The sequence below is a fragment of the Hyposmocoma kahamanoa genome, unplaced genomic scaffold (assembly GCF_003589595.1).
Source record: "Hyposmocoma kahamanoa isolate Upper Pololo Valley unplaced genomic scaffold, ASM358959v1 100021, whole genome shotgun sequence".
Taxonomy (NCBI): Eukaryota; Metazoa; Arthropoda; class Insecta; order Lepidoptera; family Cosmopterigidae; genus Hyposmocoma; species Hyposmocoma kahamanoa.
Window position 1 is genome coordinate 13694935 of NW_020653200.1, and position 15686 is coordinate 13710620.

The following is a 15686-nucleotide window of genomic DNA, read 5'->3' on the forward strand; positions in this document are numbered from 1 at the left end:
GGCCCACTTCTCTATTGATACCAGGCTCCTTACGACTGTATTATAGCGGTCCTCTCTTCAATCCATTGCTGGTAGATTGTCTTGCGATATTCAGGTAGCAAATCTTGCCAAACTTTAGAAATATTTTTAATGTCGCCACCTAGAGTAATCATTAATTTGGCAAGCTAGTCGGCGTTTTCGTTACCTGTCACACCGACATGCGCTGGCGTCCTTAATAATAATAAATCTTTGTGCTCCGATATATTACTTAGAATTTCCTTTATTTCGTAAAGTAAATAATGTGCCTTGTTCTCAAAGCCTGAACTTCTGAATGCCTTAAGCACGGACATGCTGTCGTAAGCTGTAATAAATCTGCTCTTGTTCGTTCGTTCTTGTTTGAACACATAACATCCGATTGAATATACTGCAAAGCTAATATGATTGCCGTAGCTTCAGCCGAAAATACACTGAAGATAGCTGCTAAGCTATATCCTTTGCTATAATTTTGTGATTAGTATGCAGCTGACACTCCAGTTTCGCTTTTAGATGCATCAGTGTAGAAAACTTGATATTCCGGCTAGTCTGACAACTTTTCATGAACTTCTTCTTTTGTCCGTAACTTAAAATCTATATCAATTTGTACGGTAGGAAATTTGCCTTCATATATCCCACAATTGCAGGCCGTTACTATAGATGTTATTCTGTCTAATATATGCTGATATTTCTTTATAGTCATGTAGAATATACAGATAGGAGGATTGGAAGAGTAACAGAAGAAATTGTATTCAAAATGGGAATGCACTATGGACTTATACAACATGAGTAGGATTTTTGGATCAGCTCCCCAATATGTACGAGCTAGTGATTTATAAAGATTGAAAGCTCTTAATGCCCTGTCAGCTAAGCCAGAAACGTGTTTGATCCATGTTAAAATCCTTGTAAAGGTAACCTCTAGAAACTTTGCCTCATCACTGACTGTTTGACTTTTTGATTTGACTAAGACCAACGTGTTTTGTTTTGTTAGGATTTATAGTGAAAAACATTGACTTACAATTATATGGACGTCGGGTCCGCGCTAAAAAGTGTCCGAACTTAAAGGGCGTTAAAATCGTATACAGAGCGTCATTCACGCTTTAGTCTTCGTTTGTTCGACTGACAGCGAAGCAAGCAAAATTAGACAGTACTGCGATCACATTACAATTTAAATTCAACGTTTTAGCTTTTTCATATTCCTTTACATGTCACTACGTTTAAATAGGTTGACTTGGGACATTTTTTTCGTGGTTTTTGTCACAGACTACTTAGTGGACTACGTTGTTTTTGTAGTAGACTCGTCGTCCATTTATTTGTAAGTCAATTGTGAAAAATCTTATAATATAGTTTATAACAGTCACTGGAGTCTCATTTCTTTGTCTAATTGGAAAGTTTCCTACAATAGGTAAATCTAAACAATGAAGGATGGAAATTATGAAATGGAAATGAGATGGTAATAGCTGAAAGTAATGATAAGTGGATAAACAATAATCTAAATTTTAATAAGATTGTTCCTTATGAACTAAGCCAATGCATTATAAACAGTTCTTCCCAGTGTTGCCACTGTAGCCAATTTTTAGCTATATAGATTTATTCAGACTTACGAAATTATTAGGTACAAAACAAAATATTTAATAGCTAAACCTTTTGATCTTTTAGTAAGATAAGTGAAAAATTGGAAAAAAACGAAAATAAAGCTTAACCTTCAATATCACAAAATTATAATGATTTGATTGATATTGATGATAATTAATTTTTCGATTTATAATTTGTAAAGTTAAGAAAAACATGTATTTAAAAACGCAATCTCATAATTACGTTTTTTATCAGCCACTTTAGGCAATTTTACCTAGAATTAATTTCTTGGAATCTAGCAACTTTTTTACTTAGGTTTAAATACTTCCTCCTTGGGCAAAGTGGCAACACTACTTAGTCGTCCCTTTTATTTTTTAATGGTTTTGGCTTAGATACAAGTCCTTTGAGTCATGTCTTTATTTAATTATTAGATAGTAATATTTTTAATTGTAGTTCTAATAGATTGTTTCCAATTTCTCCTAAATAACTTAGTTCACTTATTCGGGTTTTTTACATAAGCATACATTTTAAGCGGTCGTAGTCAATATTTTCTTAATCAATCAAAGTAATCAATTAAAGTCAATTTTTTTATAATTTTTATTTTTTTTATGTTTTCACTTCTTATGCTCTTGAAGTTCGTATTTACGCTGCGTGTAGGCTGCATAAAATAGGATTTTATACTCTATTGCATAAAATAAAATAGTCGTTTAAGACCGAGGCAATGACGCCTGCGCCAACTGCCACACACACTAGAACTTTATAAAATAAAGTTTTATTTTTATTTTTTAATCCATGTTAAATTACAAAATGAAAAAAGTAGGCAATAGTAATTCTAATAAGTCATAAGAAATAGAAATGCATAAAAAATAAAAGATTGTAAAATATAACAGACCATTATGTAGTCCGACCTGAGTCTAGTGTAGAAATAATCGTTTATTTGTAATATTGCTGTTTAATTTCCTCGCAATCGAAGTGAAAAGCAGAGTGTATAACTCGTTCATAAAACCCATTTTACCCTTGACTTAAGTATCCACGCGAATACTTGTCTCGAGTAAAACGACGCGTTTTATGCAATTATTGTACAAATTACTATTTCAATTCAATTCAAATTCTTTATTTGCCACGTCACAAAGCTCGTAACATTTAGCACGTCAATAATAATCTTATCAAAGTCACTCACTCACTACTAACATTTAATATTACCTATAACTAACGCACACACTCAACACACTACTATAACTTCAAAGATTTGCACAATATACACATAAATTAAAATATTAATTTAATAATAATATATTGTTATGAAATAAATGGCATAAAAAATAAATCATTAATAGATACATTAAATGTCATAAAATAATGAGCATTTTTTTTTAATGCATAAGGTCAAAATATTCGCCACTTTATAGAATGGATTTTCAATTAATTTTTTTTTTATCTTTGTTTTGAATTCAAATTCGGGCAATTCGGATATAGTCGGTGGCAGTTCATTGTATAATTTTATCTTTAGACAGTAACCTTGCTTAGCAGTTCTGTTCAATCTCGTTTTTAGTACTATCAGTTTTTCTTTGTTTCTAGTATTGTGTGTATATCTCGGGTTCTTTTTAAGTTATTCTTCTTTTATGTACTTCCTTCAAGGAATTAAAAATAAACAATGATATTATTGTCATGACCCCCAATATAAAAAAAAAGATTTTTGCGGATATTCTTCTTTGGATACCACTGATTATTCTTATAGATCGTTTCTGTAGCACCAGAACGCGTTTTACCTCCGCGCCTTTGCCCCAAATTGTCACAGCGTAATTTATTATCGAATGAATGTACGCATAATATATAGTCAACAATGTATTTTTATCGATTAATGGCTTTAGTTTAAGAAGTGCATAATTTCCACCTGCTATTTTATTACACACATTATTGATATGAGTTTAATGCAAAGTATTAGCAACAGCATAGCCTAAATATTATGTATTTGATTTAAAATCTAGCGTACGTTGTTTTCCCGAGCAATATTTCATAACAGTTGTTTTCTCTTTATTGAATAGTATACCGTTAGCAGTAAGCCATTTGTCTAATAGGCTAACTACTTCACCAACTTTTTGTGCCATAAATTCCTCTTCCTTATATTTTATCCCGAAATGGGTGTCATCACCAAATAAATTGACAAAGATCCACTTAGGCAAGCTGTTTTGCAAGTCATTTATATATGTTAGGAATAATATAGGGCCCCATACAGATCCCTGTGGTACCCCGATGTCAGACTTTCCCAGTACAGAAACAGATTCTTCAATTTGTACCAATTGATTCCTATCCTTCAAAAAAGCTATTTAATAATCTTAATGCAACAGGATCCAGACCGTAATACTCATGATTACACATAAGGATATTATGATGTATACAATCAAAGGCCTTTGAAAGATCGCAAAGTATGCTCGCGCTTTTCTGCAAACCATCCAAAGCCTCTAAATCAAAGTCAACCACATTGGATATTGCATCTGTAGTTGACCTACCCTTCCTAACTCCATATGGCACTGTACTATAAATATTTTCAATGTCTAAGTAGCTAGCAAGTCTAGTTTTTTATTACACACTCCAAATTTTTTGATATACATGGCAGAACACAGATTGGCCTGTAATTGTTCATGCCATCTTTAGATCCTTTTTTAAAAAGAGGAATTACGCGTCCTTTTTTAGTACTACTGGAAACACTCCTTGGCTTAAAAAAAGAATTCATTACATGAAGCAAAAGTTGCTGTAAGTAACTGTCTTCTAGGATCAAACGTTTCAGCGTTTCAGTATCCATGCCTTAAACATCTTTAGTTGGTTTTCCTTTTATTTCTTTTATCACTTTAATGAGTTCTTTATTTTCAATGGTCGTGAATGTCAAGGTAGATACTGGTTGTTCTGTGCGTTCTAAGTACACAGTGTTCACTTTCACAGAGATCACTTTGAACAAAAACTTTGAATTCGTAATTAGTAATTTTTCAGGATAAAGTCTTTTGTAATTTGGTTTCAGTTAAGGAATCTAGTTCTAACTTTCTTCATCACTATTAAACTGCCTCTGTGGCCGAACGGTTACCATGCCGGACTGCCACGCAGAGGTCCCAGGTTCGATTCCCGGGCCGGGAGAAATATTTGTATGGCCTACATTTATTTCTCTCGTGAGTTTGGGTGTAATTTGTGGTTGTCTATGTGTGTCCATGGCACCCGCGACACAGGGTTTCCCTAGTGCGGGGCTATGTTGAGTGTGTGCGTTATTATTATTATTATTTCTTTTTTCGTTTTTTCTTCATAATATACGTAAAATAAAATTAATAATCTTTATCAAGACTGTAGTTGTAACTTCAAAAGCCTGCCATTTCCTTAGTCGTCCCGCTTCAGATAAACCACAGAGTACTTTATATATAGATAAACTGCTAGCTCCCAAAGCTAATACGTAGGTACAAAATGGATTGGAGTAATGCGCGGGTCTTGTATTTTCTAGAACTATATGTATGAAACCGATAATCATTTGAAACCTAAAACGTCCAAAGCAGAAAATTAAACACAAAGTTCACGATGCATGGAACCGTATTAATGAAATATAATTATTATTAAGTTACCAGTCAATGAGTTGAAAGCGATTCTGCGTTAATGGCAAATTTTCGTGCGTATCTTCGTAAGAAAAAACAATCTATAATATCGAGTATAGGGGTGGAAGATGTATATGAACCTATATGGTTCGCATATATATACTGCCATGGAAAATTTCTTGGGATCAGTGCATGACTGCGAACGCACAATAGACACTGAAGATAATGTAAGTATTTTTATACCATTGTATATACGTCGGTGTCGTGTGCAATGAAATGTAAACGTTTGTTAATTTTCGAATATATGTAATATATATAATAATATTAGATATATATAACATAAGTTATTCCAAAAACAAGTACCCACTTTGTGTTGTGATAAAAAATATGTAATAAATAAGTAATCATGTCATGGATTTTTTTTAAAGTATACTTTTATTTCAGGGAAAAGTAAACAACCAGTGATAAATATACACTCGGTATTTTATATATTTATCCATATCATTTTCGTAAAAATTATTACAAAGCATTTGCTTTTTTTAAATTACGTTTGTGATTTTATCATCACTAGGTAACCACTTTTAAAGCTACGGAATTTATTAGATTTTAGTCAGAATCTACTACTAAATTGACAGCAAATATAATTACCACGGATTTATATATTTTATGAACTGGAGCGCGCACTTCGATACACCAATATTACAAATTTACACCTTATAAGGTTATGTTAAGGTTTATTTTAAGTAAAAGTAAAAACCGAGTCACGTGAGGTAGCTCGAAGTAGTGATCTGTCGTTGTCTAACAAGTTGCCAACGCTAAATAAAATCACCTTACGTAGTGTCTAGTCTATTAAATTTTTAAATTTTGGTTGAATAAAATTTAGCATAAAGGTAAAAAAGGTACTGTATTAAAAAAATATCAACAATGAAACCTTCTATTAGGAAGTAGCATATCAAATAAGTATACTAATTTGTATTATGAAATAATATTAGTAGTTTTGGTCATCCATAAGCGGCCACATTTTCTGTAAAAATTAAAAACAATATGACTGGCTGAAACATGAATGAAAGAGACGCATTACTACTTTGCTTAGAGGATGGAAAAAAAATTGTCTAGCTACTTTGAAGCCTCTCACTCGGCTCATTTTATTAGTTTAGTGCGCGGTCCAGTTTAATATAAGTTTCGTCCGTGACAATTACCCCGTTTGAGTGTTGTTCGAGAATTTACAATAACCTTTTTTGGTATACATTTTAATGAAAATGCATTGTATAAATATTTACGAAAATGATATGGATACATGCCATGAAATACCAAGAGTTTATATTTACCATTGATTGTAGTTTGTATACTTTTCTATCAAAAAAAAAGTACACCTTTAAAAAAAACTCGTGTCCTTTGACTCGTGCTCGAAATACCGCTCACGACGCGATCGGCGATCGCACGAGTGACGATGCGATTAGAGGTGGGTGATAAATAACGTCACGATGAAAAAATCACGATGATACGCCGTCAAACAGTATCACCGTGACTCGTTCCGAAGGAACGACGTTCCAAAGTCACATAGGTGTTCCTCTGTTCCAATGGCTATCCCCGTCACTCACATCACGACATACGTATTTGATACAATGCGCGATCTCCGTTCCGTGGTGACTGAGCGCGCCACTCGTTGTAGTTCTCTTCAAATCGGGCCATTTCGGCGAAAGGAGTGAGCGAGATAGGATGACTTTCTTTGCTCACTCACAAAGGTCGTAGGTGCTTGTTACAACTAGAAAGGGGGGATGAAAAAAATCTGCAGTAGTTACTATAAACCTATTTATTAACAAAGTAACATATTTTTGTATATTTGTTTTATTATAGGAAGAGTTGGTATTTTATATTTATGTATACTTTGTGTATTCTACTAGAAATATAAGTACATAACACTTTATTGCTATTTTTAACAATCCAAAGATTCACATTAAATAAGTAACAAAATTACATTAAATACAAAATCAACTTTTTGAGTGGAATTGAAACTTATTACAAAGGGAGTAAAAACTTAAATCATTCTATAAAAAATGGCTATAAGTATTAAAAAGAAGCCGCTGGCTAAAACCGTATATCGTGATATAAGTTATAGGCGTGACAAGGTGACGGAAGTAACAGTCGTGACAAAATCACGGTGATGTATCGCCGTGATTTTTTTGGAACCAGAACGACAGTCGCGGCGATAGAAATGTAACGCTGTTCCCCATGTCTAGATGCGATGCGCGACGCGAATAGCGAAGTGACCGTTTACACATACGTGTCCTGCATCGCATCGCCTATCGCACGAATGTGTGAACGCGTTTTAACCACTCGACATTGTGTCTCGATAATGTGAACGCGGTGTTAGAGGATGGAAAAAAACGAATGCAATCCTGCTACCCGGTTAACCGAAAAAACCGAATAATCCGGTTTTCAGCTAAGGAAAAACCGGATTTTTTGGAATTTTCGGTTAGTCTTTAAACTATTAAAACGTAAATTTGTAACTCATAATATTATCGTATTGTAGTTAATATTGATAAATAAGTTAATAATGATAATAAACGGTAATTAAATGCTAGGAGCTCGGGTACCTAACTACAATACAGTGACAGCGTCCTCGAGACAGAGATCCCAAAAGTTACCCGCATTTTTGGGATAGCGAGAAGGGAGCGAGGTGCGCGAACAATATAGCAACAAATCCGAGTCACCTATGCTCTTGGCAGCGTTTTCAACTGAATCCAAGGCAAATTCAATCCAGACTGGATATGTGCTTCGTACAGCTTTTTTGAAGCAATTGTTCCAGTGTGAAGTAACACCTCACCTTGGAAAGGCTGTCAAGCTTCCTGGCTGACCATGACCATGAGACCATGACGATTTTTGACCATGGATTCTATGCATCTAACCAAGTTCCATACCACCCCAATAACCACCCTGGATAACAGGCCCATTCCAAGTAGTTGGCGATCGTCGGCTATCGGTATGGATATATCACAAAAAGGCGGAGTCCGGTAAAAGGAACTCTGTTTTGTGGAGAATAGACACGCCTGCGTTTTAGTGGCGTTAAATTTTATAAGTTTCATACCACCCCAATTAGAGACAGCCACAGTGTCAAATCCAAACGACTATTCATAGACACTTGACAACACTGGATTTCTTTTGCACTGACCCTTGCATTGATCAAGTACCTATCTACAACTATGCTGTCATCAGAGTACTTGAAGGTACCTGAAATTAACATATCGTTGATATGCGGCAGAAAGAGAGTTGCGGAAAGTACGTAATCCTGACGCACTTCGGAAATCTGTCGCCCATTGTAGTGTAGTAAGATCGAATCTCGAATCGATATTAGGATGGGTTCCTACCATTACATAGGCGAGAGCACCTACTGCTTCTCTGTAAGGAAACCTTTGTACAGGTATCAACTTTCCCTGTTTAAACAACTTCTTTCTCAATCGGTGTTAAAATTGGATTGCATTCGGCCATCCCAAAACGTTGTAAAGTATTTAGTTCCCTCAATTTCAAGACCTAAGTAATACGATGCAGGTTTTGTAGTAATATTAAGTCTGTTTCTAACATCATTCAAAAAACTGTTCGCTAGTTCTGTATCCGTAGCGGCTATTAAGCCATTGTCAACATACAATGCATGCATAACTCTATGATATAATGTTATCAATATTTTTTTCTGATTAACCTTTTTGATGAATAAGCAATAATCAGCTTCTCTCTGTTCGAAACCCATATTTAAGAGAATTAGCTCTAAATACAAATTCCAGCATCTAGGTGCTTGCTTGAGCCCATTCAAGCTGCGCTTGAGACGACATACTTTCATCGACCCATCACTAAAACCATCTGGCTGCTTCTTAGAAATTTCTTCTCTATGTTCACCATTTAAAAAGGCTGTAGAAACATCAAATTGTACCAAGTGAAGTTTCTCTTGTGCACTTACTTATCTTCTCTCTCCATAGCTTCTCTGTATGTCTCTGGAAAATTTTCAGAGTTTAAAAAACAGACGAAGTCCTTAAAACGTTATTCGTATTACGTAATTCTCAAATTGTATCTAGGTTTAGCTTCAGATTCGATTACCTCATATTCTTGGGCATCCAAGAATTGTTCTGCTTCATCATCATGAACTTGATCTGATGTTACAGCAGATTCATCCATGGGCACTGTTGTACACTCTCCCTCCAGAGCAAGTTCAGATTCACTGAGTCGTTGTTCTAGAAATCGAGGTGGATCTTTTATGTCGTTATTCTGCGAGAGAACGTTATTTGGAAAGATACGTCCCTCTATCTCTTGACCTGTTATTTCTGGAATGACCTCTGCCTCTTTGCTAGGCAACTGTGGAGTCATTTCCCTTGGTAGATCAGTTACCGTCATTGGAATTCTTAACTCCAGTCCTAGACAGCCTGTTGTCCATCCCAGATGCGGTAGCCATCATCATTGTCATATCCGATGAGCCTTCCTTTAACAGCTTTCCTATTTAGCTTCTTCCTCTTTTGCTTAGCAACGTGAAAATAGCAATCGCTTCCTTTAACACGCAAGTGCGAGATCTTGGGCTTCTTCTTATGCCACAGTTAAAAGGTACTTTCCCATCTAACCTCGTGGGTCCCGTACGATTCAGAACATAAGCAGCTGTATTGATCAGCTCTACCCATAAGGCTTGCGTAAACTCTTCTCTAGAATGCATGTGCAACCGAGCGGTTTCTACAAAAGTCCTGCTCTCTCGTTCAGCACACCCATTTTGTTCCGGTGTTTATGGCATTGTAATCCCGTTTTTTTTTCAGTATCTCACGAACGGCTTTTTTGTCAAACTCGCCACCATTGTCGCTCAGTAATGTTTTCATGACGTGCCCAGCGTTCTTACTTTCTTTCAAAAATTTGTTGTAGTTTATCTTTAACATCACTCTTGTTGCATATGAAATAAACATGACGAAATACGGAATAATCGTCTTTAAAGAGAACAAAATAGCGATAATTCGAGTAACTTTCCGGGAATAGTCCGCATACATCAGCATGTATGAGCTTTCCTGGCAAAGAAGCTCTATCTCTCTTAACAAATTTCAGCCGTTGTGCTTTTCCATAAATGCAACGCTCACACTGTATATCATCCGAATTTATCGATTCGTAATTCCCTCTGTACAAGATCCTTAATGTACCTTTTGTTCGGTTGACCAAACCTTTCGTAATATAGCTGGAGCAAGCTAGATGAAGAAACTGCATTTACTTGAATAGGATGTTTTAGTGGGACTGTCTTCAATTGCAACTTATACAAACCTCCATTGTGGTTTCTGTTTCCTACCACAAAGACTTCCACCATTTAGAACCATCCTACATTATTTAGTGGTCGATATAAATATGCTGTTGTATATTTTGACTTATGTTGCTAATTCTGAAAATAGATTTTTGTGTCGTTAGTGACATTGTTCTTTCTTTTTACTCAATGTTGGATGCTCCAACTCTATTTGAAATTGAAAAATTTTCAACGAGGATATCTAAAAATTTACATATCAAAAAGAGTTCTGATAGCTTCATATTAGGATCAGCCTTGAGAACTTCTGCATTGAAATCATTTCAAATGTTTTTTTAGTTTCGACGTCATTATTGATACAACATCATTGGAACTATTTTTAAAACTAAAGAATTACATTCACTATGTGTATGCCTCGTCCTCTGTCTGTCCATCACAAAGCCGATGAAGCTCCTGCACCGAATGAAGTGCCGATGAAGCACCGTCACCTGTTCCCAGTGTGGGCTTGGAAAGTTTTCATTCAACTGCCTCCATGGTACCTTCTGTACCTTGCAGCATAGCAGTGACCTTATACTTCCATGTTGCCCAGTTCCTACTGCCTTCAAGTTGATCAATATAAATTTTTGAAGTAAACTGATCTATCTTGACGGCGGTTCAAGCTCGAGCTGGTGTCCAATAACCTGCAGCAGTACACGGTTTCACGAGGAATTTATGAAAGTACGAGCAGAAGACGAACAGATAGTACAGTTCACAAAATGTTTAATAAAACTATGCAATGTAAAGTAAATAAAATAAACTTTCACTTTCTTTTAACAACTCACTGACACAACTGTTATTTTGGTAGCCCATGGTAACCACACTCTTCCTTCAATTTGTAACAAGAAGTCTCTACTATAACAGAGTAAAGTTTGTGACAGCTTTGGCCAGGGACCAAAAAGCCTTGCTACCTGCTAGAAAAGAAGCAGACTTGGCCCCTGTTATATATATATATATATACACTATGGTTGGTAGATCTATGGTTAAAATTGACACTGTAAAATGTCTTCTGCAAATAATAAAAATGCTTGGATTATGTTAATATTAGTTTATTTCATTGGCGACGAGGAGAAACAAAATGAATAAGGAACAATTCCAAGAATTTCTACAATTACAAAAAAATCAGCAACAACAGATTTCGGACATTTTGCAACAACTTGTGTTGCAGCAACGACCAGCAGTGGAGCTCCCCACGCCAGCAACACCTGGCACGGAACCTACCAGCTCGGCAAGCAGCAACAAGTACACTATTATTAAAAGTTTCAAATGCGACACTTTTAACCCTGCGACTGTATCGGTAGAAAAATTTTTAGATTTTTTCGAAGCCAAATGTGACATATGGGCCGTAAGTGATAATGACACAAGGAAAGAATTATTATTTTCATGTATGTCTCCTGAGATATTTCACGACCTAAAAATAGCACTCGTTCCTAACTTTGGAAACAGTTCCTACAATGACATTAAGTCTAAACTACTCGATTTACATCGAACTAAAGTTACGAGGTATAAAGCACTAACTGAATTTTGGAGTTGCGTACGAGCCCACAACGGGACTATGGAACAGTATGCTAACAGGCTAAAGAAACTCGCCAGCGATTGTGGCTACAAGGACACAATGTTTCAACGTCAATTGCGCGATCGATTTGCTACCGGCTTAAATCACCCTCAACTAGAAGTGGACCTAAAACAGAAATGGCCAGACCTTCAAGAGACTTACGACGGAAAACTTATAGAGGTTACTTTCGATCAATTTTTTGCAGTAGCTCAGTCCAGAGAGTTAGCAGAAGGTGATGCTGATAGTAGCATGCCCGCTACCGCTAATAAAGTAAAAGCAAGAACAAGTACAGGACGTCACTATAAACAATGTACGTTTCTACGCAAACTAAGTCCAAACCAGTGCCGTCGATGCGGTGCACAAGAGAGACATAGGCTAAACGTTTGCAAGGCAAAAGACCATACATGCGATGAATGCCACATACAAGGTCATTTTGAAAGTTGCTGTATAAAGTCTGGTAGGGCATATTTAGCGAGCACCGCGACAGAAAAGAAACAACCAACCAATTGTAGTAACAAACTGCATAAAATTAAGAACAATGCACACAATGATGGAAGTTCGTCACAGTCTTTTGACACGAGTTCTGATGAAAGTGATGATGTCTTCAAGGTTGAACGCAAGAGAAACAAGGACAGCAAGAGAATTGATGTAACCGTCAACGGTGTCAGTTGCACATTCGATTGGGACCCAGGATCCGTGTACTCCATTATTAGCACAAATTTCTGGAAGCGGATCGGAGAACCCTCTCTAACCAAGGCACCGAAGCTACGAGCTTATGGGAACCTTAAGCTCAAACCAAAAGGTCTCACAGACGTAACCGTTGAAATCATGGGAGAGCGGAAAATATTACCTGTTGTGGTTATGGAAGACGCCAATCCAATGCTTTTTGGCCTCCAGTGGAGCGAGATGTATAAAATGACATTCCCAGAGCCAGTCTATTCGGTTAAACCCGTTCAACACACCACTTTGCTTAAACAGGTATCAGAGTACATTAAGACCGGCTGGCGTGAAAATTTTTATTCAGATGACTTAAAGCCCTATGCTCGGAAGCGCACTGAGTTGTCCATTGAAAATAAGATATTAATGTGGCAAGGTCGAATAGTAATACCGAACACCCTGAGAAAGGCCACCTTGGAATATCTGCATACAGGACACCCAGGCATATCCGCAATGAGAGCGCTAGCACGTTTTTACGTATGGTGGCCGTCCATTGATGATGACATTGAGGAGTACATTAAACGTTGTCGCAAATGCCAAGAGAATCGGCCGAACAACGCTGAATTGCCTATATACTCGTGGTCCGTTCCTGACAACCCGTGGGAAAGGCTACACATTGATTTTGCAGGCCCGTTCGAGGGAAAATATTGGTTTGTCTTAGCAGATGCGCTTTCGAAATGGGTCGAAATTAAACCCATGAACCAGATAACCACTTCTAAATGTGTGAAGAGTTAGATTCCATTTTCACCACTTCGGCTTCCCTCAATTCTTGGTTTCTGACAATGGACCACAGTTTACTTCTCAGGAATTTCAAGACTATTGTAGAGACAAGGGTATTCTACACATAAAATCATCCCCGTACCATCCCCGGACTAACGGTTTGGCTGAACGTCTGGTTCGCACTTTCAAATCCAGGCTATCATCAAGTGCCATTGACCATCTCACCTTGAAAGGACGACTAGAAAATTTCCTTTTTTCCTACCGCATAACACCTCATTCCACCACCGGTAAGAGCCCAGGACAACTTATGTTCGGACGTCAGCTGCATTGTATTTTGGATAACGCACGCCCTAACTCTAAAAAGGCCCTGCAGCATAGGCAGATACAGGCTAATATAAATTCAGAAAATTTAACACCATGTTTTAGATCGGGGGACAGCGTGTTTGTCCGAGCCCGGGATGGGTCACGATGGGAACCTGCTACCATATCCAGACGTACGCATAGATACTCGTACACCGTAGACACAGCCAATGGGGTAGAAAGGAGATATCATGCTGATCAAGTGCGTTCCCGCTTAGCCGACCATATCAGTCCAGTTTCTACTGATGACTCTCAGGCCACACACGACCCGCATCATATAAACACCAGTGAGGTGGAACCCCTTGCAAGTTCGTTAGGAACGCAGAACTCAGCTACCACCCCAATGCGGCCATGCGCTGCTACTACGCATTCGCCACCTACCACGGCGTCCCTACAGCGAGCATCAAAGCGCCATGAGCGCACCATCAGGCGACCTCGGCGGCTTATCGAGGAGATGTTGTAAATTGTAGGGATGGACGAATGTTATATATATACATATAAACACTATGGTTGGTAGATCTATGGTTAAAATTGACACTGTAAAATGTCTTCTGCAAATAATAAAAATGCTTGGATTATGTTAATATTAGTTTATTTCAGCCCCTATATGGCGCACATGGTCGAACTTGGCTCTGCATAACACGTATTTGTACGTCTTGGCGGTCTTATTAAAATTCTTCATCTTCAGCTTTGCGCAGTCAAGCATACGCTGCTTTTGTGCTTCTGTACAAGCTTGGGTCTATTCGGTACATCAGAGTATGGTATGTAATACTCCACACCTAAACGCAAGACTTCGATTACAGTAGTATGAGCACAGCTCGACGAGTTCCCTGAAGTAAAGCAAGCCTGTCAGGGATAGGGAGCAAATAAATATAGCAGTTCGTCCCAGTCTGCTAACCTATTTCGCTACACCCGTCTCATACCGCCATCTGATCGGGTGGTTTCAAGTTTTAGGAGACAATAGACAGAACAATTAGGCGTATGAGACTTAAGATCTGGGATCCTGGTGGCGCTACTGACAAGCTGGGAAAGGCTTAGTGTAAACGCAAGTTTTCACGACCCTCTCCCAGCATAATTAGGTAGGTTATTTGGTATGGGCACAACCATCCTTTCTTTCCCCAGAATTATACCGGCGGCGCCTCTGTATACCTGTGACGAACATCATCATAGTGGAGTAATTTCACAAAAAATATTGAGTATCATGGTGGTGGAACATCCTGATATTCAATAAAACATTTGATATTTTGATGATTAGATTAGCTAAAAATATTGACCAAGTAACTAAATAATGAAGTGTTTTTAAAACGAATTCAATGTTTTTTGGGTTGTTACTTATATTTTTAAGTCACTCAGATGACTGATGACTTCTCACTCAGATGTTGTAACATCTTGAACAGAGAATTAGACTGAAAAAGAAGATGTTTCATTGCTTGTCTCTAAAATATGTATATTTATTTAAGAGTATTTGAATTGTTGTTGATTTTTTATCATAATTCGAGACGTTATTGACCTTAATAGCTGTAAATTCTATAAAAAAAAATAATTTACAAAACACTGACTTGATGTTTCTTAGTTTTTTGACACTTTTAAAGAATTATTTGGGTGACAGTAGAAAAATATCCGAAAAAACTGGGTAACCGAGACTTAGGGTCGTATTCTAGAACTGTACTCGATGCTCAAGTCAGGATTTGAGTATGGCTTAAAGCACTCGAAATCATACTCAAGTCCCTGCCATTAGGGTCGTATTTCCAGTGCTTGTGTTGCCAGTGCAATCCTGACTTGAGCATTGAGTAGAGTTCTAGAATACGACCCTTAGGGTCGTATTCCAGGACTCTACTCAATGTTCAAGTCAGGATCTGAGTATGATTTCAAGCACTGGAAATAC

The 15686-nt window shown here is 37.2% G+C and overlaps 1 protein-coding gene across 1 annotated transcript; it reads right to left on the minus strand.

Moving 5' to 3' along the window:
* Positions 1-7269: 7269 nt before the first annotated feature.
* On the minus strand, positions 7270-10404 carry LOC113227989. Its single transcript, XM_026461107.1, has 2 exons — positions 9249-10404; positions 7270-9145 (listed from the first exon to the last, which is right to left on the minus strand). The coding sequence occupies exons 1-2, from the start codon at positions 9540-9542 to the stop codon at positions 9074-9076; spliced, it is 366 nt and encodes a 121-aa protein (XP_026316892.1). The 5' UTR covers positions 9543-10404; the 3' UTR covers positions 7270-9073.
* Positions 10405-15686: the final 5282 nt, after the last annotated feature.